Source organism: Lepidochelys kempii, chromosome 7, assembly GCF_965140285.1.
Source record: "Lepidochelys kempii isolate rLepKem1 chromosome 7, rLepKem1.hap1, whole genome shotgun sequence".
NCBI lineage: Eukaryota > Metazoa > Chordata > Testudines > Cheloniidae > Lepidochelys > Lepidochelys kempii.
In genome coordinates, this window is record NC_136386.1 from 44,510,703 (window position 1) to 44,536,283 (window position 25,581).

General features: G+C 40.5%; 1 protein-coding gene across 4 annotated transcripts in view; it reads right to left on the minus strand.

The window, feature by feature from the left end:
* Positions 1–25,581, minus strand: part of POC1A (POC1 centriolar protein A) — a 109,454-nt gene that overhangs the window by 20,701 nt on the left and 63,172 nt on the right. For all 4 annotated transcript variants that reach the window (XR_012159880.2, XM_073352461.2, XM_073352460.2 and 1 more), the window contains one exon: positions 2,100–2,240. Coding sequence is in view for 3 of the 4 variants with exons in the window: in XM_073352461.2 (XP_073208562.1) it covers positions 2,100–2,240 (141 nt within the window). In the remaining variant the exon portion in view is untranslated. The remainder of the gene's footprint in view (positions 1–2,099; positions 2,241–25,581) is intronic.

The following is a 25,581-nucleotide window of genomic DNA, read 5'->3' on the forward strand; positions in this document are numbered from 1 at the left end:
TGGTGGAGAGAAACAGGACAGAAGCTGTTGGGGAACATGTGGGAACTTGAAGTATGTGGAAGGAGTTAGGGAAAGAGTGGGATTTGAGCAGGGGAGGGGACAATGGAGCTATGCTGATTTTATAGGCTGAGGATCTAGAACTGAAGTTAATTCTTTTGTGCAAGTTAGTGATGCACTCCCCAAACTGAAGAATGCTATGTGTAAAATCTACTGACCAGGTTTTTTTAAAAATATGAATTGAACACATAGATTTCCTTAATTTCCAGAAAATAGTATGCTACTAGACCATCCCTCCCAGGATCCATGCAGGCTTTCACAATCGTGGAGAAGGAAAGTTTAAAGGACAAAAAGATATTTATTTTAGTGTTTGGAACCCCACATGATTGTGAATTCACAGAAACTGGTCTTAATTTTAGAGTATTATTTGTAACCACTGCAAATTTAAATTTTCCAGTGCTTTGAAAGCATAAAGTGCTTATATAAAGGACCAAGAATTAATGGTTGTGAAGGTTACTGTTGACATACATTTTAATAGAATAATCTAGATCTTAATTTAGAATTTTCTGCTACCCTGTGACACATGACCAGAAAGGGTGAAGCGTCCTGCAGGATGAATGACTCAAATTCAACCCTTAAAGACATATGGGGAGATAATGTTTGGGTTTTTGTGCATTTACAAATATACTGGTAGTGGTCAACAATGTAATCGAACAGTCCCTGTCTATGCTGTATTCTGTTAATTCAGAGATCAAAGAGACATAAATGAACTGTAAACACAGGCTGTTGCTGTATTAATCTCTCTTCGAAATATATAGCGAATCATCTGCAGATGGAGGGAAAACATGCAATTACCTTATGTTAATTTGTGTGAATAATTAAAGGCGATGCTTAGGAAATGAGAGTCTATTGTTCGCCAAGGTACTCCGAGCTGTCAAAGAAAGCCTGAACTATATAAAAACGGCTTGGGTCCTGATCCTGTCATCTCAGATCTGCTTAAGCTTTATCAGGGGAAGTTTAAGTCACAAGATGAGATCCCAGTTAAGCTGGTACTCCCTGGATATGTTATTGGACATTGGACTATAACCTATGGACTAAATTCTAAAAACTCTTTGCAACTACAAAGCTCACCATCTCTGCTATAAATCTGAACCTCAAGAATTTAACTCATGTCTGTATGTATATTGATCTGTTAACCATACTCTCTCTTTTCTTTTTTAAAAATTTTAGTTAATAATTGGCTGTAAGCGTGTATTGGGGTAAGATCTGGAATATTCATTAATATGGAAGGTAATGTGTGTAATCCTTTGGGATTGGTAGAACTATTTTATGTGATGAAATAAGATTTTCATTAATCTTCATCATATCTGACTTGGGTAACTAGGTGGAGGCCTGAGGCTGGGTTACTTTAAAGGAATTGTGTTTTGGACTTCTAAGTAACCAGTAACGTATAACAAAAGCGGTTTAGTGCTGGCTTGGTAAACCTAAGTATTGAAATATCCACCAGCTTTGGGGTTGTTTGCCCCATCCTTTGCAGATCACCTGAATTGAGTGACCTCAGCTGGCTCCCCATGGGACTCCGGTCACACACCCCTACATTATTCTCTAAGGAGCTTCAAAGTACTCCCTGAAAAAGTTAAGATTAGCTCCACAAAAGGGGATAAAATATAAGGTGGGATTTTGAAAAGCCATCAGCACTGGCCTAACTCTGCTCTCACTGAAGCCAGTAGAACGTTGCACAATGCATATGCCATAGATGTTGAATTCAGTAGCAGTTTGTGTTTTACCATGAAGCATGATACTAGTTAGTAGATGGAGATGGGATTATATTTAAATTAAAGGTTTTGTGGACTGTAAACTTCTTTATGTCCTTCCAATATTTCTACTTAAAATGTTGTTTTTGATATTGTGACAACTTTTTAGATAATCCAGAAATTTGACATTCTCCATCATTTTACAGAGATTTACCAATAAGCTTCTGAAAAACAGACGAGTTTTGAGACTATTCACAATTTTACTTTAAGGATCTATTTCAAAAAGTCCATATTTCACTTGAGGACAGAAGATGACCTATTACCACGAGCCCATAAAGCACTTCATACCTGAGTAAGAACATCTAACTGTCCAACAATATGCTCTAGGGTATCTGCAAGACTTGTCTCCTCCTCTTGCTGGTGCTGGTTCCTGGCAGATTCTTGTGTTTTGTTTTTCTTAGGAGGATCACCGCAATCCATTTCTGATTGCTAGGAAAACAGAGAGACGACTATTTGTTAGTACAATGCAAGCAACAGAAGAAGTATTTCTGCCTCAGGGATAGGTTACAGTAAAGTATGATCTGTCCTGGAGAACTGAATCTATGCTATGAAAAGGGATCGATGGTGTTGAGGCAACAGCGCACAGCTAGAAATTAGGAAAGCTGCCATGTATTTGTGTGACTTGGGGAAAGTAACCTCTGGAATATGGAGATAATATCTACACCTCATGGAAGTAATGCATGATTCAAATTACTAAAGATTGTGAAGACCTGTGGGCTACTAGGATGGAAGGTGCTACAGAAATACGAAGTGTACCTGAAGAGAGAGACACCAGGGAGACAATTTGTATACTTTTGCACATACACACGATTATAAATAATATACAAAGTTACCATGGTGATGAACATCCCCTACAATTTTAGTCCAACACTGTAAAAAGCAGAGAGGTTTTTTCAATATTACAGGGAACAATAAGCTCTCTTCTCAGATCTATTGGCTACACTAAACTTGACTTCTACAGTTAAGCATGTAAAATTAAGCAAAAATGTTCCAATACACATGTAAGTTAAACATGCATAGTTTGGTTCAGTCATTTTAATTTTGTTTAGATCTTGAACTCTGTCTCTTCTCACAAAACAAGTCAACTTTGAAGTTTCAATCTCAGCTGTTTTTGTTATGAAAGCTTGATCATTTCACTACATAAACTCCTAACTCAAACATTTTTGCTAAAACTCCCCCTCCCCCCTACGCCCATCCTCCTTAAAAGGTGATCTTTTATGTGAGACAAGCCCCACAACTTTATCTACTTTCTGGATACAAATGAACTGGTGTCAACTGAATAAACTGAAAAGTTTTTTGTAATGTAAAAGCTAACTGCTGGAATAAATGATGCTGAATGTTCCAATACTTACTACTTTACATAAACTATCAAAAATTTACATGGATTTGAACCTAAACTCCAGATCCATACATCCCCAGACCCTGATCCTCCATCACCTTGCATGATCATTGATAACCAAATAAGAATGTTGACATCTTTCACTTGCTTGGGACTAGTGTAAATGACTGCAAAATGCCCAAGCCAGAGAACCAGGCACTCAGACTTCAAATTGCTGGAAATCCAGATCCAAGTCATGCTGCTCAGGCACATCTCTAGGTAGAACATGGCTAATGATTCCTTGCCTTCTTCATTCCTGAGCACAGAATTAATAATCTGTTTCTCTGAGTAATGCTGTTTATTCTGTCTCAGCCCTACTTGATGTAAGTCACTTGAACACATTATACAACAATGCTGTAATTTTAAGACTAGGACAAGTTCTTACCCCATCGGAAATAAATAAATATATATATATATATATATTTATTTTTTTTTTAAATCAACAGCCCTGCACCCTAAAAATCCACATTAATTCCCTTAGCTTTTGAAGTTAGAATAGCATAATTGTGAAACATTTGTTTTAAGTATTAATTGCATTGCTTGGTGCCCTACATTCCTTCCAGCTGTTCCTCTATACAAAATAAGGCCCTGATCCTGCACTGGAAGACCCCACTGGTGTAATTCAGTGTTTGTGAAGAACCCCATTGAAGTCCATGGATCAGCAGCCCATCCAGGCAAATCGCAAATAAGGAAGTCAGAACCTCATTTGTACACATGCTTTATTTTAAGCAAAGAAGTTGTTGGGAAGAAGGGAAACCACTGCCCTACAAAGAATTTCCACAGTTTGTATATTAGATCTGCTCCAAGAATGTTTAACCACCAAGGATTGCACTGCAAACAGTGACAGTTTACTAATATATGTTTGCTCTAGCACAAGCTAATTAACTCCAAAGGAAACCTGATAGAACTGCAATTTGTCTGAGTTTACCTAAAAGAAAAATTTGATGTGCCCAGTAGGTAATCAGCAAAAAAAAACCCACCAAGAATATTCTTCTGTTATTAACCAAACTAATTTTATATTTTGATTGACTGGTCTATAGTTACTCCATACCCATTCCTGTGTATCTGAGCTACAAGCACACTAACATTATACAAATCTTCACTTAAAATGTTTACAGACTTCCATGTCAGAACCCATTAGAAGAAGCTGACTCACTGAAGCAGAAAAATAATTGTACTGATAAACTGTTATCCTTTTACCTTTAAACAAAGCAAGAACCTGACAGCTTTTCTTTTTTTTAAAAAATGGTTCAACTTATAATAATCCTGAAAAAATACTTATAAAAGTTTTTTTTTTTTTGGTACATTGCATTTAGAGACAGTCAAAAAATAAAGGTTTAAGAGCCTACTGCCTCAACATTTAGCTGGCACTATCATTATTCTATGAGATCTTCCCTTCCCGACAAAAATCATCACTTTTCCTTTTCTGGGATAAGTCAAAGCATTTTCATCCAGATTTCCATTGTGTTCAGAGCTATTAGACTCTAAAAATATGGATTTGATTAAAAAGGGGCAGATGAGGCTCAGATGCCTGTAAATGACACTATTTCCCAAAACATACTAAAACAGAAGTCAATGAGAGTTTTGCCTGTATAAGAAACAGAACCAGTACTTTGCAGGGCAAAGGCTGCGTAGAGTAATTAACAGATTTTAAAATATACTGAATCTGAATCGGGCCTTTGGGATTTCTTTTGTGCCCCACTTAGGGGAAAAAAGGTAGACACATTATTATTGGTTTAAAAACAAATAGATGGGAAAGAGCCTGTGCTACATAACTGTGTGCCAGGTTGAGTGGCAGTTCTTCCAGAAGCAACTATCAGCCCTTTTGGTTCAGTGCAAGTACAACAACAACACAGGTTGCTGCTGCATTATTGGGAAATAACCTGCCATTATTAATTTGTTACTATGTCCCCCTGATTACAGTGATAAATATCATTGTGGGGTCTCAGGAGAGCCTGCAGGTGCTCTCTGGTCCTCCTTTTGTTTTTAATGAAAAGCCCAAGTGCTTGCAAACTTTTCCGTAACCACCACCACCACCAACTTGTGTCTGGGATACTAGAAGTGGCCTACTAGAATTTTGTACCCAACTGAAGAAAAATAAGGAGAAAACAAATATAGACATTGTTTTCCATTTTGTCATAGGGCTTTTTTCCCCCCTTTTGCTGTGCTTTGAAAACAAGCAGCAGCTATCTTATATTTAATAGATGTACAGGGCATGTGGTAAGCTGGTGACTACAATGGGACTGGAAGTAGGTTCAAGAGCCCATTCTTCAAGCAGATGAAAAAGAAAAAATGTTGCAAAAATAATACATGCTATCAAAAGCATGAAATAGGTACCAGCTTCACAACTGTTTCAGCACTATCAAGTGTCATTACACAAAAAGACACCTGTACTCCTTCACTACTAAATTGTAAGGTAACATGCCAGATGAATTCTGGGGAAGGACACTGAAGACAATGACACTGATGTGGAGGTTTAATCTATTTTAGTCATAGTTCAAGTGAACAGTTTATTCAGCACAACTGAGTAAACGTATGTGCCATTAAATACCTTATTACAACATCTGCTTATCAGGCATTGGAAGTATAGCAAGAAGCAACTGAACATTAAAAGAAGAATGGATAAGCAGTTTTCAAATACAATACAGCTCTTAGCACCCACTTAAATAGCACACTCCAACTACTTGGGGGGCCATGGAGACAGGGGAAATAATTAGCCTTCATTCCAAAAATCTTCACATTGAAACTTATGAAAACTGTTCTAACTAGAGAGCATTCTACTCAGCTACCATACTGCTGGGTCTTGGACGAGTCAATTTTGGAACATATAAGCCCGTGGAAAATACAAATTGATAAGCAATTATATAAAATTACAGCTAGCTTCTGAAAAGCTAATATTAAAAAGGGGCACAATCAGCTTAATCACATTTCTATCTGAAACCTTTATACTGACTATTGTTACAATTAACACCCAAGATTAATATAACTGAAAGTAGGAGCAAAAAGGTTTCTGGGTTGGGGTCTTTTTTTTTTGTTTTGTTTTTTTTTGCAGTCTATTTTATCCATTTGACAACACCCTGCCTCTAGTCAGTTTCATTATTTCTCCTTGACTATTAAGTTTCTCCCTTCCTTGACAGACCCTCAAAAGCTAAAAGGGGGAGCTAAAACCCCTCTCAATATAAAACAAAACAGGAAATTAAGAAGTCAGCAGACACTACTTAAAGGGTACTTTATAAAAAACTGGATTTTTTAAAAATAATGTTAATTTAGAAAGAAAACAGTTGACAGTCTTTAAACTATGGATAGTCTGATATTAAAAATATTAGACTATGTTTGAAGGCTTAGTTGGAATAAAACAGGAACTAATGGAAAGAAATTGGCATGGGTAGGTTGTCTTATTTGGGACCCCATTATGCAAGTCAAACAAAGAAGATATTTAAATCTCCTCTTTCAAAATCATTTTCACTACAGGTAAAATGTTATTTTAACTGTATCTGTGGAGAGTAACAGTGACATCCAGTGGAAATTCTCATTAGTTTCAAGATAAACTAATCAGGAAGGTCACGAGTACTACACAATACCAGTTCTCAGGAACTCCCCATCGTGAGGTTCTCTTGTTCCTTCCTGCTCATCGATACAAAATACCATTATCCGAACAAATACAACATGATTCTAAATGTGTAAAACCATTCAAAAGCAGACTGTGAGGAGTAACAGAGGGATCTCATTAAACTGGCTGAATAGGCAACAAAACAGCATATGAAATCCAACACTGATAAGTGCAAAAGTAAGGCATATTGGAAAAAATCATCCCAGCTATACATACAAAATGAAAGGGTCTAAATTAGCCGTTACCACCCAAGAAAGATCTTGGAGTCACTGTGGATAGTTCTCTGAAAACTTCTGCTCCATGTGCAGCAGTGGTCAAAAAGGCTAACAGGAACTATTAATAAGAAAATAAGGCCAAATATAATAATCCATAAAACCATGGTACGGTCACACCTTGAATACTATGTCCAGTTCTGATTGCCCCATCTCAAAAAGGATATAATGGAACTGGATAAAAATTCAGAAAAGGGCAACAAAGATGATCCAACGGTATGGAACAGCTTCCATATGAGGGGAGAGACTAAAAAAAGAGTAGGACTGTGCAACTTAGAAATGAGACGACTAACGGGGGATATGAAAGATCTATAAAATTATGAATGGTGTGGGAAAAAATTAATAGAGAAGTGTCATTTACCCTCTCATACAATACAAAAAACAGGGGTCACACGATGAAATGAACAGGCAGCAAGTTTAATACACACAAGAGGAAGTACTTTTTCACACAACTAACCTGTGGAACTCATTGGCACATGATATTGTGATCGCCAAAAGTATAAGTGGGGTCCAAAAAAGAACTGGATAAGTTTATGGAGGATAATTTGGTCCATCAATGACTATTAGCCAAGACAGTCAGGCTGCAACCCCATGCTCAGGGTGAACCTAAACCTCTGACTACAGGAAGTCAGGAGTGGAAGTCATGGGTGGATCATTCCATAATAGCCCTATTCTATACCTTCCCCGTGAAGTCTGGTACAGGCCTCCACTGGAGACAGGATATTGGGCAAGATGGACTGTGTCTGTCAATATGGCAGCTCTTATGCTTCCTTGTCAAGTCAGTGTTAGCATTTGAATTTCTGGAATGCTCAAATTCCTCAAGTTTGGAACTATTCCACAAATCAACATATTCGCATCTGTAGCTAAGAAAACACAAGCTGTACTAATTTGAAGGAACACTCAGATATACACCACTATTGCTCATCTCTAGAGGCAACCCCTCAGGCTAGCACACAACTAGTTTTTGATTCTCTAAAAACATAGAGCTTATCCCCAAAACACCATGCGTGTTTTTGTTTAAGATATACTTCTACACAGTGCTGAAATGCAGGATAGGTCAGATAGCCCACATATGCATCCATCAACTTTATCCAAAAATATTTCAAATGGAATCCCCTTTTCCTGGCACAGAGAATGTTGAGTTCTAACATTAATACATGGCTCATCTACATTAGCACCCTTGTTTTTTGTAAACCATGGAGTATTCATTCTAGTATTCCATGATTACACAGAAGATAAACACATTAATTTCAATGAATCAAGCAATTTTAAACTCAAAAGGCACCATTGCCCAGCTGCCTGATGCACCTTCCTACACTGATCAGACTAGGCACTGACAAATTTGGGATATTTCTGGTGAAAGGGCATCACCATCTAGCTTTGCTAAATAAGGAACAAAATAAAATGCTGATGGGGAGAACAGCTAATGGCCAGTTAGAGTTCTTACCACATGTATTTCAATAGTCAATTTAAGACAAAGAGCTCATGAACAAAGAGAGAGGAAGTGTTTATGGAGAACATTTAGATTTCCATACACGACATTTGAGTGTACGTTCGCTCATTCCTTTAATACCCACTTCCTCCCCAGCATTTTCATTTTAAAAAAAATAAAGACAAAAAAGAGCAGCAGTTCCTCTTTTCTACAGATGGGCATTCCTATCATGAGCTTCTCTTTTCCCTACCCCTTCCCCTCCTGTTTACCTTGCTCTTCTCCCTCACTGTCTTGGTCTCACCGTGTTCTACTCAGTTGTGCTTTATCTTTAGCCAATGTCACTTTGGTGACTAAGAGACAACTGTTATTAGGTAAGTGTTTAAAGGTAACATCCAGAAGCATAAAAAAAAAAAAAAACAGAATTCCTACACTGTCTCTTCAGAGTGACCAATTTCCATGGCATCCAGGCATTCCATTTGGTTTGTATTTTGCGCCAAAATTCCATGGTATCCATGGTTTCCATGCATCAGTTATTATGCTCACGTTTTCTGGGCCATATTTTCCTTGTTTCCATGCCAGAGCTGGAAGAAAATAGCAGTCTGTGGTGTTTTCCAGGCAGGAGAGTATATCTAGTAGTTGGCTCTCAGTCCTGTGGTCATTAAGACTCCATGTGATTTTTGGAAAGAAAAACTTTACACTTCGTATTACTTATAAAGACTAGTGAGTACTTACCTTCTTAACAGAGATGTTTTGGAGTCAGTATCTAATGCAGGTTGAGAGACTCAAATGACAGGATTATAAAAGCAAACAATGGAAAAACTAATTCCACGGTCCTACTATGGAAAGTTAAATCATAGGAAGAGATTTTTTGGTGAAATATTGCACAAAGTTTCCAGGTCCTTTTCCACTCCAGTAACTATTTGAACTACCTAATTACCACAGTGATCAAAGAACCTGCCAAAAACTGTGTGAATTTGTTAAGACGACTACATCGGGAGGTTGTGGAAGCTTTTTCACTGGAGGTTTTCAAAAGGAGGCTGGATAGCCATCTCTCTTGGATGGTTTAGATACAACAAATCTTGAATCTTGGCAGAGGGTTAGATCGGATGATCCTTGCAGTCCCTTCTAACCCTATGATTTATGACTTTGCGTACATGCATAACATTTTGTAACTAGCAAAGCTATGACCAGGTGTGCAATTACAGAGCCAGATGTCTGGTGTTCCCTTTGAAGGATAATTCTTCGGGAAGGTGGAACTTCAAGTACTATCAGTTGCTCCTAAAGGAAAAAAAATCCACTCTATTTATAGTAAAGAGAAGCTAGAGGCAGGATTCATGTCAGAAGTTTTCGCTAGGTAGGATAACAGCCAATTATCTTGATTTGTAGATTAGGGTTATGCTCTCTCTCTCAGGTCAGGTGATTTGACTCTCTCCTTCTTGCTCCTGCTACTTCCCAAACCCAGGAGGCAGTTCTTCTGATCTCTGATAGGAGGTAGTTTTAGTTTTACCTTCCCGAACCCTCCTTGGCCATCATATCTCCCTACCACAATGCAGCCTGAGCATTTTTAACAAAAGACACCAACAGCTTTAGTGTCTAAACACTCAAAACACTGCGAGTCTTGAATGCACACAAGTGATCCCTGATGGGCCAACATGCTGTGTGACTTCAGAAGGATTAATTAAAAAAAATACAAATTCAGAACAGTTTCTGTGCTTAAGGCACCATGACACGAATTCTGTACTAGGACCAGAAGAGGAATTTGAACAGGAGAGTTAGTCCGAAGGACTTCTACAAAAGCCCGACTGACTACTGTTTTATAAACCACTCAAGATAATTCAAGGGAAGTATACGAATGGATAGCTATCAACACACCAATATTTTACATGCTTATGTACAAGTGTTCTTAGATGTACGTGCTTTTAAAAGTCAAAAGACATAGGCTCAACGCTAGAAAGAAAGACACATGCAGCAAAGCAGAAGCTGCTATGATTTACATTTAGCGTCTCATTTTATTTACTGGTGTCATTAATTCCTTTGTAGTCAAATAAGAAATTAAAACGGTAACATTTTCATTTGGTATTTCACTCACTTTAAACTATTAGTACAAAGAAACAGTCTATGGTTTTATAATTAGCTAAGGACTGAATCATTTATACCACCCATCTCTCTCTAAAGCTGACATAAAATAATGGTTCGGGGGGAAAAACAAATCTTGCTTCTGTCTCTCTCTGAATTATGCCTGAAGTATTAAAATAAACCACAAAGCAGCAGCATAAGTGGGCGAATTTACATTAATTAGCCTGAAATGGCACCCCGAAATAAAAGTAATTTTCCCCTCTCCAATAATGCCTGGTCGTGACTTGCTTTATTGTCCAATAGTCTGAACACTCAGTAAGTGCCAGATACTAGCTGAAGAACAAGTCTACTCACTTCTACAGGAGGAAAATAAAAGTCTGATCATTCTCATTCGTATTTCTGCCAAAAAAAAAAAATCTTATCTAAGCAGAACACTTTCTCTTAAGGAAAACAATTGTCTCAGACTTCGCTGTTAATATCTATTAATCGTCCTAGTGGTTAAATCAAATCACTCAATGAATCTTCAAAAGCAAAAGTTGATGCAGCATATCTCTTGCTTTGAGGAGACAAGGTGGAAAAAGGTGAGTAAACAATCTGAGGTTAGGGAAAACTATGAGAGTGGTACAGCTCAAAGTAAGAGGACAGCATAAAGCTTTAGCATCCCTCTCCATCAATACAGTCAACACAGCAGGAGTAAATGCAATAGTTTCAGGGGAGGAGTACTTTAAAAGGTGGGGAAAGCACATGCTTGTAAAAAGATCTCTTATTTTAGTTGGCTATTAAAAGCTAAAAGTGCACAGAAGACTAGAAAGCTGTTTCAAGATACTGTACCAATACTGACAGGTTTCAGAGTAGCAGCTGTGTTAGTCTGTATTCGCAAAAAGAAAAGGAGTACTTGTGGCACCTTAGAGACTAACATTTATTTGAGCATAAGCTTTCGTGAGCTACAGCAGCTGTAGCTCACAAAAGCTTATGCTCAAATAAACTTGTTAGTCTCTAAGGTGCCACAAGTACTCCTTTTCTTTGTACCAATACTGTTTACATAAGCCCAGATTTTTAAAAAGTATTTAGGTATTGCTGCACTTAGCATTGCAATGCTTAGCTGATTTGGGAGCCTATGTCTCATTTTTATTGCTTGCTCTGATACAGTTTGCAATCAAATGTACATACCTTGCTCGCTCTGCATCTGAGATAATGCTTCACGAAGACCACAGTCTTGTTTGTCTAGCTCTGTTCAGGTAAATTCAGACACCTTTCTAACATCCAAGATGCAATTGAGTCCCTCCTTTAATTGTGTCTTGTCTACATCAAGTCTGGTGCTGCTGCAAGGTTTATTGCAGTATTTACACTGGTGGTCACAACAGTGGGACTCTTTCTTCCCACATACCCACTCCCCAAACCACTCAATTTAGTGCTATGAGCGGCCCCAGACTAATAAAAAGTCTTCACAACTCAAGTCACTATACCTTCAAAACAGATACAGAACTTACAGCTGTAATCTAAACTTCCACAACCAACATGTCTCAACCCTAACCTAGAATGACCTCTGCTAGACTACAGCTCTATTTATATGCCCTTTCAATCCTATGCCTGTCTGTGTGGGCTGCTAAAAAGGTGCCATCAACTGTGGATTTTAAACAGTTTAATTAAATCCTAACCTTGAGAATCATTTCTCTAGAATGCTTTGAACATCTTGTTTGATATCAAAATGTTTTTAACCATTCAATATGTAATTCATCAGCCCTCAGGAGTAAAATAAAAGCAGTCATCTCCCACAAAATGAAATTTCTAAGCTTTATTGCTGTAAGGCTCCTGATCAAAAAGTAAAATATCAATTTCTACAGCTATGAGTGCATATTTCATACAATTTGGCTTACCATAGCGTAGCATATATTATACAGTCAATGAAATTGGTAATAAAGGCCCAGTTGCCATTTCCAATTTGGAAAAGGTTACATGCATGCAAAACAAAAGTGCGTAGAAAAAAATGCAGTTTTAAATCTCTAATTTAAGACACACTGTACTCACTACGCTCTGTCCCACAACTGGAAAGCCAGACAGACAAAAAAACATTTGTTAGTAGGAATAAACTCTGAAATTAAATGACAATTGCATTTTCTGAGAGTACAACTTGTAGTAACAGACTTCCTAAAAAAAAAGTGGCATCTGAGACCTTGGCAGTATGGAAGTTCCAGACTAAAGTGATTCAGCAATACATTTACAGGTAAATATTTTCCTTCCCGTAACTCCAGTACATGACTCTAGAACTGTTGGGATCTGCCTAGCATTTACAGAAAATGGAATATGGAAGGAAAGAGGAGGTTACTCACCTTGTGCAGTAATCGAGGTTCTTCGAGATGTATGTTCCTGTGGGTGCTCCACTTTAGGTGTTCATGCACCCCTGCGCTCATAGTCTAAGACTTTTGATAGCAGTGCCCAGTTGGGTCACACATGCATGGTCCCTGCCTCGCGCTGCTGCAGGCAGTTACCGATGTCGTGCAACCAACCCCCACTCAGTTCCTTCTCTACGGCAGAGACTAATAAGGAAACTCCGAAGTAGAGGGGAGGAGGGAGGGTAGTGGAGCACCCACAGGGACACACATCTCGAAGAACCTCAGTTACTGCACAAGGTGAGTAACCCTCTCCTTCTTCGAGTGTTGTCCCTGTGGGTGCTCCACTTTCGGTGACTTCAGAGCAGTGCCCTCCGATGGAAGGAGGGGCTTCGGAGTTGAGGTCGTGACCTCGATAGTACAGAGCATCCAAAGGAGGTATCAGATGTTGCTTGTTGCTCTAATGCATAGTGCTGTCTAAAGGTATGGGCTGAGGCCCAAGTAGCAACTCTATAAATGTCCATGATAGGTACATTGTGCAGGGAAGTCGTGGAGGCTGTTTTAAAGGCTCTAGTGGGATGTGAGCAAAAACCCATGGGGGATTGGCAGTCACACTGATGATAGAATTTTATGTGATTATGGATCTACTTGGAAATTCTTTGTTTAGAGATGGAGCTCCTTTTGGAACATTCAGTGATGGATAGAAACAGTTTGGGTGATTTATGGGATGGTTTAGTCCTGTCTATATAAGAAGCCAATGCCCTCCGAACATCAAGATTATGAAGTGTGTAATGTGTTCTATCTGTGTAGGGTTTAGTGGTGTGGTCTGAGGGAGGCTTTATCCTCAAAGACAACTATGTATGGGGGTTCCGCCATGAAAGCCCAGAGTTCTCCCACACGTCTGACAGATGTCATTGCCACAATAAATGCTACTTTCATAGAACGGTGTAGCAGTGATTATGTCATCATGGGTTCAAATGGGGAAGAGGTGATGATCCGAAGGACCAGGTTCAGGTCCCATTGTGAAGTAGGCTCACATAGTTCAGGGTACGCATTATTGAGTCCTCTGAGGAAACATTGGGTCAGTAGATGGGTAAAGATGGGATGGCAATCTACCTTGGTGTGGAATGTTGTGATGTTAGGTAGATGGACTTTTATTGAGCTCATGGATAGGTCTGACCATCTGAGTTCTAATAGGTAACGCGGTATAGAGGGTAATGTCCCTGGGATGGAAGTCATCTGTTTTAGTTGGCACCAGGCCTTAACTCGTCTCCCCTTCAGGGTGTATGGGTGACAGTTCATAACTGTTCAACTGTGTAACAGTATATTTTGTACCTCCTCTGAACAGATAAGCTCTGGGTCCATGAGCCATGGAGCAGCCATGTTCTGATGCAGGACACGGCCTGAGTCCTGGGTCAGCGGGTGATACAGAAGTGGAAGTGTGATTCATGGACGCACGGTCATGCTGACGGGATAAAGATACCATGGTTTGGCAAGACCATGCTAGTAGAATTACTGTGGCCCATCAGCCTGATCTTGTGGATCACTAGGTTCAAGAGAGGAATAGAAGGAAAGGTATAGAGAAGGGGAATGTTCCACTCAAGGAGCAATGCATCGCCAAACAACTGCACACCAAGACCTGCACCAGAATGAAAACAAGGGTGTTTGGTATTTTGTGCAGTTGTAAAAAGGTCTACCGTGGGGAACCTCCCAGTATTGAAATACATGCAGGAGTACTGAGTTGTCGAGCTCCCTTTGTGGTCCTGAGAAATCTGTCTGCTGAGGTATCTGCTGTGCTGGTGTGGATTTGTGTCTGTTGCACCAATGTCATGGTTTTATGGCTTGCACATAGAGGTATTGTGAGTGTGCTCCCCCTTGTCTGTATATATAATACATACAAGCTAAGGCTTCAGATAGGCTTGTCCTTGATGAGTGGCAGGAATTGGGAGCAAGCACTGCAGACAGCTTGAAGCTCCAATAGGTTTATGTGTCAAAGGGATTCTGCAGAGGACCAGCAGCCCTATATAGAATGTGGGTGCAAGTGTGCGCCGCATCCCAGGAGTGAGGCATTTATTGTCTGAATGAAGCATGACCCCGTGCATACGTTGGTCGGTTTTGCCCACCAGAGAAGGGGGTCCTTTATTTTGCCCGATATCATGGGGTGCTTGTTTATGCTGTGCCTGTGTGGAACAAGCGGATACGTAGCCTTCCTTGTAAGCAATGGATGTTTAATCTGGTGTGTCTGACAGCAAATGTTGTGGCTGCCATGTGGTCAAGGAGTTGGGGGCAAGTCCTGGCAGATACCTGTGGGCTATTTCACGCAGTAGGTATGAGGCCAGTGACAGTGAGAGAACGTTATCTCGGTAGTGAGGCTATGGCCTCAATACAGTTGTGGTTGGCCCCAATGAAGTCCAGCTCTTGCACTGTTGTTAGACAGGCTGGTTGGTATTTATTAGGAAGCCCAGATTCGTGAAGAGGGTTACCACCTGTTTGATGGCTTGCAATACTGTTTGCTGGGTTGACGCTTTTAGCAGGCAGATGCTTATAGTGTGTAGTGTGACCATCTTGAATCGTTGTGTTTCTGACAAACTTGTTGAATTATCGGAGGTTGATGGCTGGGATACAGCAACTTGAGAAGTAAATTGTTGTCCCCTCAGGGCCTGTGTCTGCGACCTTGTGAGTCAAATCACCGCTGTTGTTGTGAATACATTGGTCAGTGGTATCATTGGGATGTAAACTAATTCCTCTGTTTCCTCTTGGGTTTGGGGTGATAGGTTCCCAAGGATTGGAGAGTCACTCCTGAGTCCATGAGTGGAGTGAGTCGTCTGTCTTTTTGGCGAATAAATTGGGCTGGCAAGTCTTCCACCGTGGATTGCACCTCTTCGGGGAAGCCAGAAAGACAGAGCCATGAGGTCCTTCTCATTACAACCACCGTCGACACAGATGTTGCAGCCCTGTCCTCAGAATCAAGTGCTGCAAATTGTTATCCCTTGTCCTTGTCAATAAAATTAATCAATTCGGACATTTTTGTTTAGTCTGTATAGTTGTATTTCGTTAGTAATGTCGCATGGTTGGCTATGAAGAGGTGAGATGTAGCCAAGGAGTGAGTAACTTATTGCCAAAACTGATCAAGTCTTTTCCAGTCTTTATCCTGAGCTGTGTTTCTGGGCTGTTGTTGCATGCCACGTCGCTGGACTGCATCTATCACTAAGAAATAAAGCGCTGGATGCGAAGTCTGTGCCCTTTGTTGGTACACACCTCCTGTCAGACCTCCCGCCGGCTGGAGAGGCAGCCACAGGGGTCCACAGAATGACCATTACAGGTCCATCAGTGCCTCATTCATGTGAAGGGCAATTTCTTGTTTTAAATGAAGTGGATGTATGCAGAAGTCCACTAGCCCATGCTGTATCACGGGGACCTCCTCAAGGGAGATGTCCAGAGAGGGCCACCCTCTCAAATAAGCCATGGAACAGTTTGAAATCATCCCCTATATTAGGGGGAGGAGGCATAAAGGTGTCCTCTGTAGACAATGATGGCAAGTGGGTAGGTGATGTCCCCTGCAGGAGTGGGGGTTCTTCCTCCACTTTCCCTGGTACCACTGAGGGTGCAGGTACAGAATCTGTGGGGAATTACTGTGTGCTGGGTCTGGCTGTGGCAAGAAGTCCCCCCTCGTGTGGGGCACATGACCCATGGAGTCCAGTATACCCATTGGGATGGGAGCGGCATAGGGGGTCCCCATACCACTGTAAGTACCTGGGGACAGCATAATATGCCCCAGGAGAGATTCCTGGGTTGACTGACTCCTGATGGATAGGAGCCGGTGGGGGAATAGCTTCTGTTCTTCCTCGTCTTCCTCCTTCAAATAAGGAGCGAGACAGTGAGTGATGTTGGGGATGCAGGAAGACTTGGTGCCGAGGGTATCATTCTCGTATTGGTACCGCGGATAGGGGGATCGGGGCAGAGCTGAATACCAGAACCCTCTGTCTGAGGAACTGCTGCTGTGCTGGTTTGACTGGTCCTTGCGGCTGCCTCCTTGTCAGTGTCCGGACTGTGGAAGAGAAGGCGGCACTGCTGGCTGCGCCTCTGTGAGTGTTGGGCGCCACGCCGCCGTTTGTACAGCGCGGTGCAGAGACACAGGGTTTTGGTTTCCCCTTAGTGCCTGTGTCAGAGCCGGCTCTTGCAGAGTCTCTGGCTCTAGCAGTGCCAGGATTTTCCACTACTTCAGCTCCCGGTGCTGACAGCACAGCCGGTGCCGGTATTGGATGCCTGCCCACAAAGCGGCTGTAGATTGTTGCATGGAGGCACTGGGCTCTGACCTCCCCTCAGTGCCTGTGCCGGAGCCATCCCCTGCAGTCTCTGTCTGCAGCAGTGCCGGAGCTCTAGCCACCCGAGCTCCCAGTGCTGACAGCACAGCCGGTGTTATTATTATCCGTGGGACAGCTGTGGGGGGGGGTTTTTGGTTTGTTTGGTTTTTTTTAAATCCTGTGGTGGGGATCCAGGTGCTTCCTCGAGTGACGCCCGGCGGGGCACTCCGATGTGGGGTTGGAGAAAGGACCCCTGTCCGAAGCCACGGTTGGCGAAGTGAGGGGGGAGAGGAGGGGTCCTGAGCCTCCTGCTCTGCCACAGGTCCAAGAGATCTCTCCACTCTGTGCCATTCTGGCCATGAGCCTGAGGCAATGCAAAACTTTGTGGCATGCCTGCTTTGGCCAGGCAGCAAACACACCGAACTTGGCTGTCAGGGACAGGCACTGTGAGCCTGGAGGCAAGGCGCTGAAAGCCCAGGAAATCGGGCATTCCCGTTGGGAAGGGGGGCTTTCGCTCTCAAAATGTTGTTTTTCTGAAGTTCCTGGCCGTGAGGTGGTTGGTTGTTTTTTTTAAACCAAGGAGAAAAGAAAAGGGAAACAAGCTAAGTAGCTGCTAACAATTAACTAATTAACTACAAAAGTTAGCTGCTTGCTCTGACTCCTAGCCAAGGGCGGCAGAGAAGGAACTGAGTGGGGGTTGGTCGCACAGCATCGGTTAACTGACTGCGAGGCAGGGACCACACATGTGCGACCCATCTGGGCACTGCTACCAAAAGTCTCCGACTACGAGCACATGGGCGCACAAACACGTAAAGTGGAGCACCCACAGGGACACACATCTCGAAGAAGAAAGATTGTTCAGGAACAAGTGCCTCCAGCACTTTACAACTAAAGGTTGTATCTGCTGTGATACATCAATGCCTTAAGGCCACATTGAAGAAGGCAAAGAAGCCCAAAATATGGCACTGCAAATCTTAACCCGTCTCATGGGCATCCTCTCTCTTAGCGAAAGATGGAAACAAAGTCCTGACGCTGAAAGGATATTGCTTGTGTTTTTGTAAGGCTTCTGGGTAGTAAGTTTGTTTTATTTCATTAATGTTTGCACTATCAATTAATATTATATCTGTTCATTGAAATACTTCAGTAAGACTTAGTCCTGTATTACCCAATGCTGAGGATGTTGAAGAACTGAACTTGCAATGCTCTAATTCCATCATTTGCAGAAAGCATGCACCCAAGTGTGAACATCCATTATACATTCTTTTTATTTAATTAGAAGCTTCTCCACAGAGTTTTTATTAATCAGCAAGGATGGGAAATAAAAACCCAGGAAAAGTGAAACAATGAGATTTTCATAATGTGACTTCACTCAACCTGGCAATGGTTCTTTAGGCATCACAGCTTGTCAGATACCACAGTTTAATATAGGCCAGTAAAAAGATTTGTAGGAATTGAAAACAGTACATTAAAATTATAGAAGCAGAATCATAGAAGACTGGATTGGAAGAGACCTCAGGAGGTCACCTAGTCCAACCCCCTGCTCAAAGCAGGACCAATCCCAACTAAATTATCCCAGCCAGGGCTCTGTCAAGCCCAGCCTTAAAAACCTCTATGGATGGAGAGTCCACCACCTCCTTAGGTAACCCATTCCAGTGCTTCACCACCCTCATAGTGAAATAGTGTTTCCTAAATATCCAACCTAGACCCCCCCCACTGCAACTTGAGACCATTGCTCCTTGTTCGATCATCTGCCACCACTGAGAACAGCCGAGCTCCATCCTCCCTGGAATCCCCCTTCAGGTAGTTGAAGGCTGCTATCAAATCCCCCCTCACTCCTCTCTTCTGCAGACTAAACAAGCCCAATTCCCTCAGCCTCTCCTCGGAAGTCATGTGCACCAGCCCCCTAATAATTTTCATTGCCCTCTGCACCCTCAGCAAGTTCGCAGCGATCCATCTCATTAATAAAGATGTTGAACAAAACCAGCCCCAAGACCAACACCTGGGGCACTCCGCTTGATACCGGCTGCCAACAAGACATCAAGCCATTGATCACTACCAGTTGAGCCTGACAATCTAGCCAGCTTTCTATCCATCTTATAGTCCATTCATCCAATCCATATTTTTTTAACTTGCTGTCAAGTATACTGTGGGAGACCATATCAAAAGCTTTGCTAAAGTCCAGATATACCACATCCCCTCCTTTCCCCATATCTACAGAGCCAGTTATCTCATCGTAGAAGGCAATCAGGTTGGTCAGGCATGACTTACCCTTGGTGAATCCACGTTGATTGTTCCTGATCACCTTCCTCTTCTCCAACTGCTTCAAAATGGTTTCCTTGAAGACCTGCTCCATGATTTTTCTAGGGACTGAGGTGATTCTGTAGTTCCCTGGGTTCTCCTTCTTCCCTTTTTTAAAGATTGGCACTATATTTGCCTTTTTCCAATTGTCCGGGACCTAGCCCGATTGGAGACGTTTGTGTAAGTATTGCAAGAAAGGTCTGCCATACATTGCATAGTTATCTGCTAATATATTGACAGTTCTAGTGCTGTACAAAACTTTTAGAGGTCTTTGTTCCTTTAATTCACACGTTTTGAAGATGCACGTTTTCCACAAAGAAAGATAAAGCTGCTACGATCAAATCTAGTTTCAAAACAGAAGACTCCCCCAATTTATTATAGGTGACACAAGGAATGATATCTACAGTTACAGATATCTGACACTTTCCATGATCAGACCCCGGTTTTCAGCTGCTTATAACCAACATTGTCAAATTTTAATAATTTGTGCTGAAATTTTCCATGGTGTCTGCCTGCCTCAGGCTGAATTTTTTGAAAGTTTCAGCCAATCCAGAGCTTAAGGCTAGGGAAACATGTTCTCGAAGAAGAAACAGAAATTCCATCATGTGGCATCATGCTGACACCTACAAAGGTCATCAGCAGGGTTGGAACCTTTAGATCCACTGCACTGAGCTAACAGAGTAACTGAAAGCAGTAGTAGACTGTCATCCTCTAAGTGGAGCAAACTAGAGGAGGGGCATAAGACTCCCACTGCATAATTCTACAGTAATCAAACATTGCACTACCACTCCTACTTCAGTGTAGTGTTTTTGGCTTTTCCTGTAGAATACAGCAGCAGTTTATCTGAAGGGCAAGGTACAGTATATATTCACATCTGATCGTGCAGGGCATTATCTGTTAATGGGAGTTCTAGTTCCATGCAGCTAGATGAAAATTCACGCCAAGAGGGGATGCGACAGCAAGTAGAAGAAAAAAAATGCTAAAAGGGAAGTATGAGCTGATGCCAAAATTAGAGATAGTTACTAATTTGAAAACCAAGAGGTCAGAACAGAAAAAACATATGACATATGAGTAATTCAGGAAGAATTTACTTACATAAAGAATGACTGGATAATGGAATGAATGCAGCACTCAGCAATGAGAGCAATGTGACAGACCACAGGGCAAATGTGGAAAAGAAAATGGTACAACAATAAACAGATTTAGCTGGGAGTAAAATGAGACCGGTAGTTTGGATTTGGGAAGTCTGTAAAATCATAGATCTTAGCCTCCTCCAGGATACTAGGCAAGGGTGCCTGTTACTTCCATTGCTTTTTGATTTAGCTCTTGAGCCCCTGGCAGTAGCTATATGGGCTCACCTAGATACCCGAGGCATATAACTGATTCCATGGAATATAAATTGATGTTCTATGCAGATGATGTTCTTTGGTATATATTCAAACCAGAAACCACTATTCCAGCTCTCCTATTACTAATTTAAAAATTCAGAGCAGTATCTAGTACTAACTAAATTGGGAAAAACTGAAACTATTGGAAATCTCCTGGTTATCATGTAGGGCTTTTTCTGAATGGAATTTCCATAGGCAAACTGATGCAATCAGGTACCTGGATATAAAAGTACCAAGAAACATTAATGAACTATTTTCTTTCATATAACTAGTGATACAAATAGGTGGCATCCTCTCTCCCTGAGCCTGTGGGGAAGGGTTAATACAATAAAAATGAATATTCTCTGCCAAGGCTCGTCTGTATTCTAAATAGCCTACCTGTAAATATCCTTCCATCTTATTCTAGACAATTTAACAACATTATGAGAGCTTTTCTGTCGGGTCCAGGTCAATGCCTATGACTACCATTTAAAAAACTCCAGCTACTTTTAGTCTGGGTAGGGATGGGCTTCCAGACCTATAAAATTACTATTATGCTCTTATTGTGTCAGATGTCAAAGTGGGCAAAGCATGCTAACCCCAGTATACTCGCATGGGTGGAAACTGAATGGGTACTGATTAGGGCTGTCGATTAATCGCAGTTAACTCATGCAATTAACTGAGAAAAATTAATCGCTATTAAAAAAATTAATTGCAATTGATCACAGTTTTAATCGCATGGTTAAATAATAGAATACCAATTGAAATGTATTAAATATTTTTGGATGTTTTTATACATTTTCAAATATATTTATTTCAGTTACAACACAGAATACAAAGTGTACAGTGCTCACTTTATATTTTCTTATTATACATATTTGCACTGTAAAAATGATAAAAGATAGTATTTTTCAACTAACCTCATACAAGTACTGTAGTGCAATCTCTTTATTGTGAAAATGCAACTTACAGATGTAGATTTTTTTTTTTTTTGGTTACATAACTGCACTCAAAAACAAAACAATGTCACCTGAAAGTGAAAACAGGTGTTCCCATGGCACTGTCGTAGCCGGCGTCGCAAGATATTTACGTGCCAGATGTGCTATACATTCATATGCCCCTTCATGCTTTGGCCACCATTCCAGAGGACATGCTTCCATGCTGAGGATGCTTGTTTAAAAAAAAAAAAATGCACTTCTTAAATTTGTGTCTCAACTCCTTGGGGGAGAATTGTACGTCTCCTGCTGTTTTACCCACATTCTGCCATATATTTCATGTTATAGTAGTCTCAGATGATGACCCAGAACATGTTTGTTTTAAGAACACTTTCACTGCAGATTTGACAAAATGCAAAGAAGGTACCAATGTAAGATTTCTAAAAATAGCTACAGCACTCGACCCAAGGCTTAAGAATCTGAAGTGCTTTCCAAATCTGAGAGGGACAAGGTGTGGAGCATACTTTTAGAAGTCTTAAAAGAGCAACACTTTGATGTGGAAACTATAGAACTTGAACCAAAAATTAACCTTCTGCTGGTGGCATCTGACTCAGATGATGAAAATGAATGTGTGTCAGTCCGCACTGCACTGGATCATTATCGAGCAGAACCCATCATCAGCATGGATGCATATCCTCTGGAATGATGGTTGAAGCACCTGGTACAGAAATATCTTGTGACACTGGCTAAAAAAGCGCCATGAGAAAGCCTGTTCTCACTTTCAGATGACATTGTAAACAAGAAGTGGGCAGCATTATCTCTTGCAAATGTAAACAAACTTGTTTGAGCGATTGGCTGAACAAGTAGGACCGTGTGGACTTGTAGGCTCTTAAGTTTTACAATGGTTTATTTTTGAATGCAGGGGTTTTTTGTACATAAATCTACATTTGTAAGTTCAGCTTTCATGATAAAGAGATTGCTCTACAGTACTTGTATTAGGTGAACTGAAAAATACTATTTCTTTTTTTTTTTTTACAGTACAAATATTTGTAATAAAAATAAAGTGACCACGGTATACTTTGTATTCTGTGTAGCAGCCGTGTTAGTCTGTATTCGCAAAAAGAAAAGGAGTACTTGTGGCACCTTAGAGACTAACCAATTTATTTGAGCCTAAGCTTTCGTGAGCTACAGCTCACTTCATTGGATGCATTCAGTGAATTCTGTGTTGTAACTGAAATCAATATATTTAAAAACGTAAAAAACACCCAAAAATATCTAAATAAATTGTATTCTATTATTGTTTAACCGCACAATTAATCACAATTAATTTTTTTAATTGCTTGACAGCCCTAGTATTGATGCATCCAGTTCCCTCTGAGGGTCTGCTCCATTCATCTTTTGTCCAGTGGAGAAAAATAAGGTGCCTGCTGTGGAGGCTACATGAAGGGTCTGGGCCAACCTAGCTAAGGGATACCAATTTCATCCTAACCATTTTGGAAGAGCATCTATCTGGGGTAACCCAAACTTGTAAATTGGGGAAAAAACTATAATTTAGAAGAACTGGCTGAACAGGCATCATATGGATTTCCCAATTAGTCATGGATGAGGGCTGTGTATCTTTTCTAACACTTAAACTAGTGGTTCTCAACCAGGAGTACGAAGATGTCTTCTTGGGGTACATCAACTCATCTAGATATTTGACTAGTTTTACAACAGGCTACACAAAAAGCACTAGCGAAGTCAGTACAAACTAAAAATTTAAACAATGACTTGTTTATACTGCTCTATATACTATACACTGAAATTTAAATACAATATTTACATTCCAATTGATTTATTTTATTATATGCTAAAACATGAGAAAGTAAGCAATTTTTTTAGTCACGGCATGCTGTGACACTTTTGTATTTTTGTGTCTGATTTTGTAAGCAAGCAGTTTTTAAGGGAGGTGAAACTTGGGGCATGCAAGACTATTCAAACTCCTAAAAGGGGTACAGTAGTCTGGAAAGGTTGAGAGCCATGGACTTAAGCAACTAGATGACCTGCCAATCTCAGTGGAATGGCAATACTTGATAATAACTAAAACACTTGATAATGCATCAATTTGGTCCAGATGCCCTAGGACTTCCAGAGGCCTTAGATCTACTGGGAACTTTGGAAATACTTCATAAACTCCACAGGCCCATGTCCACTACGTATGCTTTACTAAGGAAGAGGACTTCCATTGGTCTGGAGTTTTTTGTGAGAGCATGGGAAGGGGAGTTATGACAGTCCTTAAAAGAACCCTAGTGGCAGAGCATATTACAGAATGTTAAAAATGTTTCTGTGGATCTCAGGCTACAAATGACACCACATCTTTTCAAAATGTATTGGACGCCACAGATACTGTAAAAGATGGGGGCCTTGTCTTCTGATATTTGTTGGCGCTGTAATAAAGAAAAAGGAAGCCTGATGTAAATGCTATGGGACCGTCCAGTAGCCAGGCAGCTATGGAAAGAGGTGGACACAAGAATGGAAACAGTGCTTGGCTTGAGCAACCAAACCTCAGCCGAAAATTATATCCTATGGTATATACCTGCTATGCTGAGTTTAACTCCACCACAAAGATGTTGGTTCTTGAGAGCTCCAATGATTACTAAGCACATGATTTTACAAAAATGAAGAAGTAGGCTTATGCCCAGAACAGAGCAGTGCTATTCGACCCGAGTTAGCAGCAAAAAAAAAAAAAAAAAGATAGCTTATCAATGTCAAGAGCAATGATATGAATTCAAATAAATTTGGACCTCTATTTCTTGATATATCTGAATAAGGAATGCTGAGTTAAGTGGAATGGAAGCTTAGAATTATTTGAGCTGACTTCTCACTTTTTTCCCCACCTCTTCCCCTCCTGGCCTATCCTCTCTTCCCCTTTTTGCCAATTTGTGCATGTCATTTTGTTTATTATTGTTACCCGCCTTAACATGTTATGTCTGAGTAATATTCTCTAATTTTGTATTGTCAAAGTTGCAAGACCAGACAAGTTGAAAAGATGCATAATTGCATAATATTGTTCGATAATCTGTGAAATGTGCAGTATTTGCTGGCATACAAACTGAGTGATTTACCTGTTTGTATTTTTACTGTTTGCCTCTTTATGAAAATTAATAAATTAATCACACAAAAAGTAAGTCACAAATCTTGATGAACTATATGCGTTACTTCTACATCATCATTATAATGAGTAACTAGTAAGTAAAATGTATTTGAAAGTAATGGTTTGATGCCTTGGCATGTATTGCATTTCAAAAATAATATTAAAAAAAGAAACAAGGGACAACATAAAAGATATCGCAGTTAAGCATATGAATGAACTTAGATGGCAAAGATAACATGGAAGCATGCAGCAGAGATAAAAAGGTAGAGCCAATGACTATTCACTAGGGCTGTTTAAAATTATTCAGTTTCTTCGTTGTTCGGGAAGGATTTTATCCAACTTACAAGGTAGAGCCATTTTTCCTGAAGTCACTAAGAATCAACATTAACGCTTCTATAGGAAGATGTCCCAGCCCCTTTTACGGACGGCCATTTTAGAATGACAGATGCTGAGGAATTAAGACATTCACTGAGTAAGCGACCATGGGAGGAAGTATTAAATCCACCAGTGAAGGAAGAGTTCCAAACTTACTTAGCTTTTCCAACAAGATAAGGTCAAGTCAAGTGTGCTCAGACCAGAAAAGCATTGGTTTAGGAAGAGAACATGCTACTGTCCCTTTGGTTAGAATGTACTGC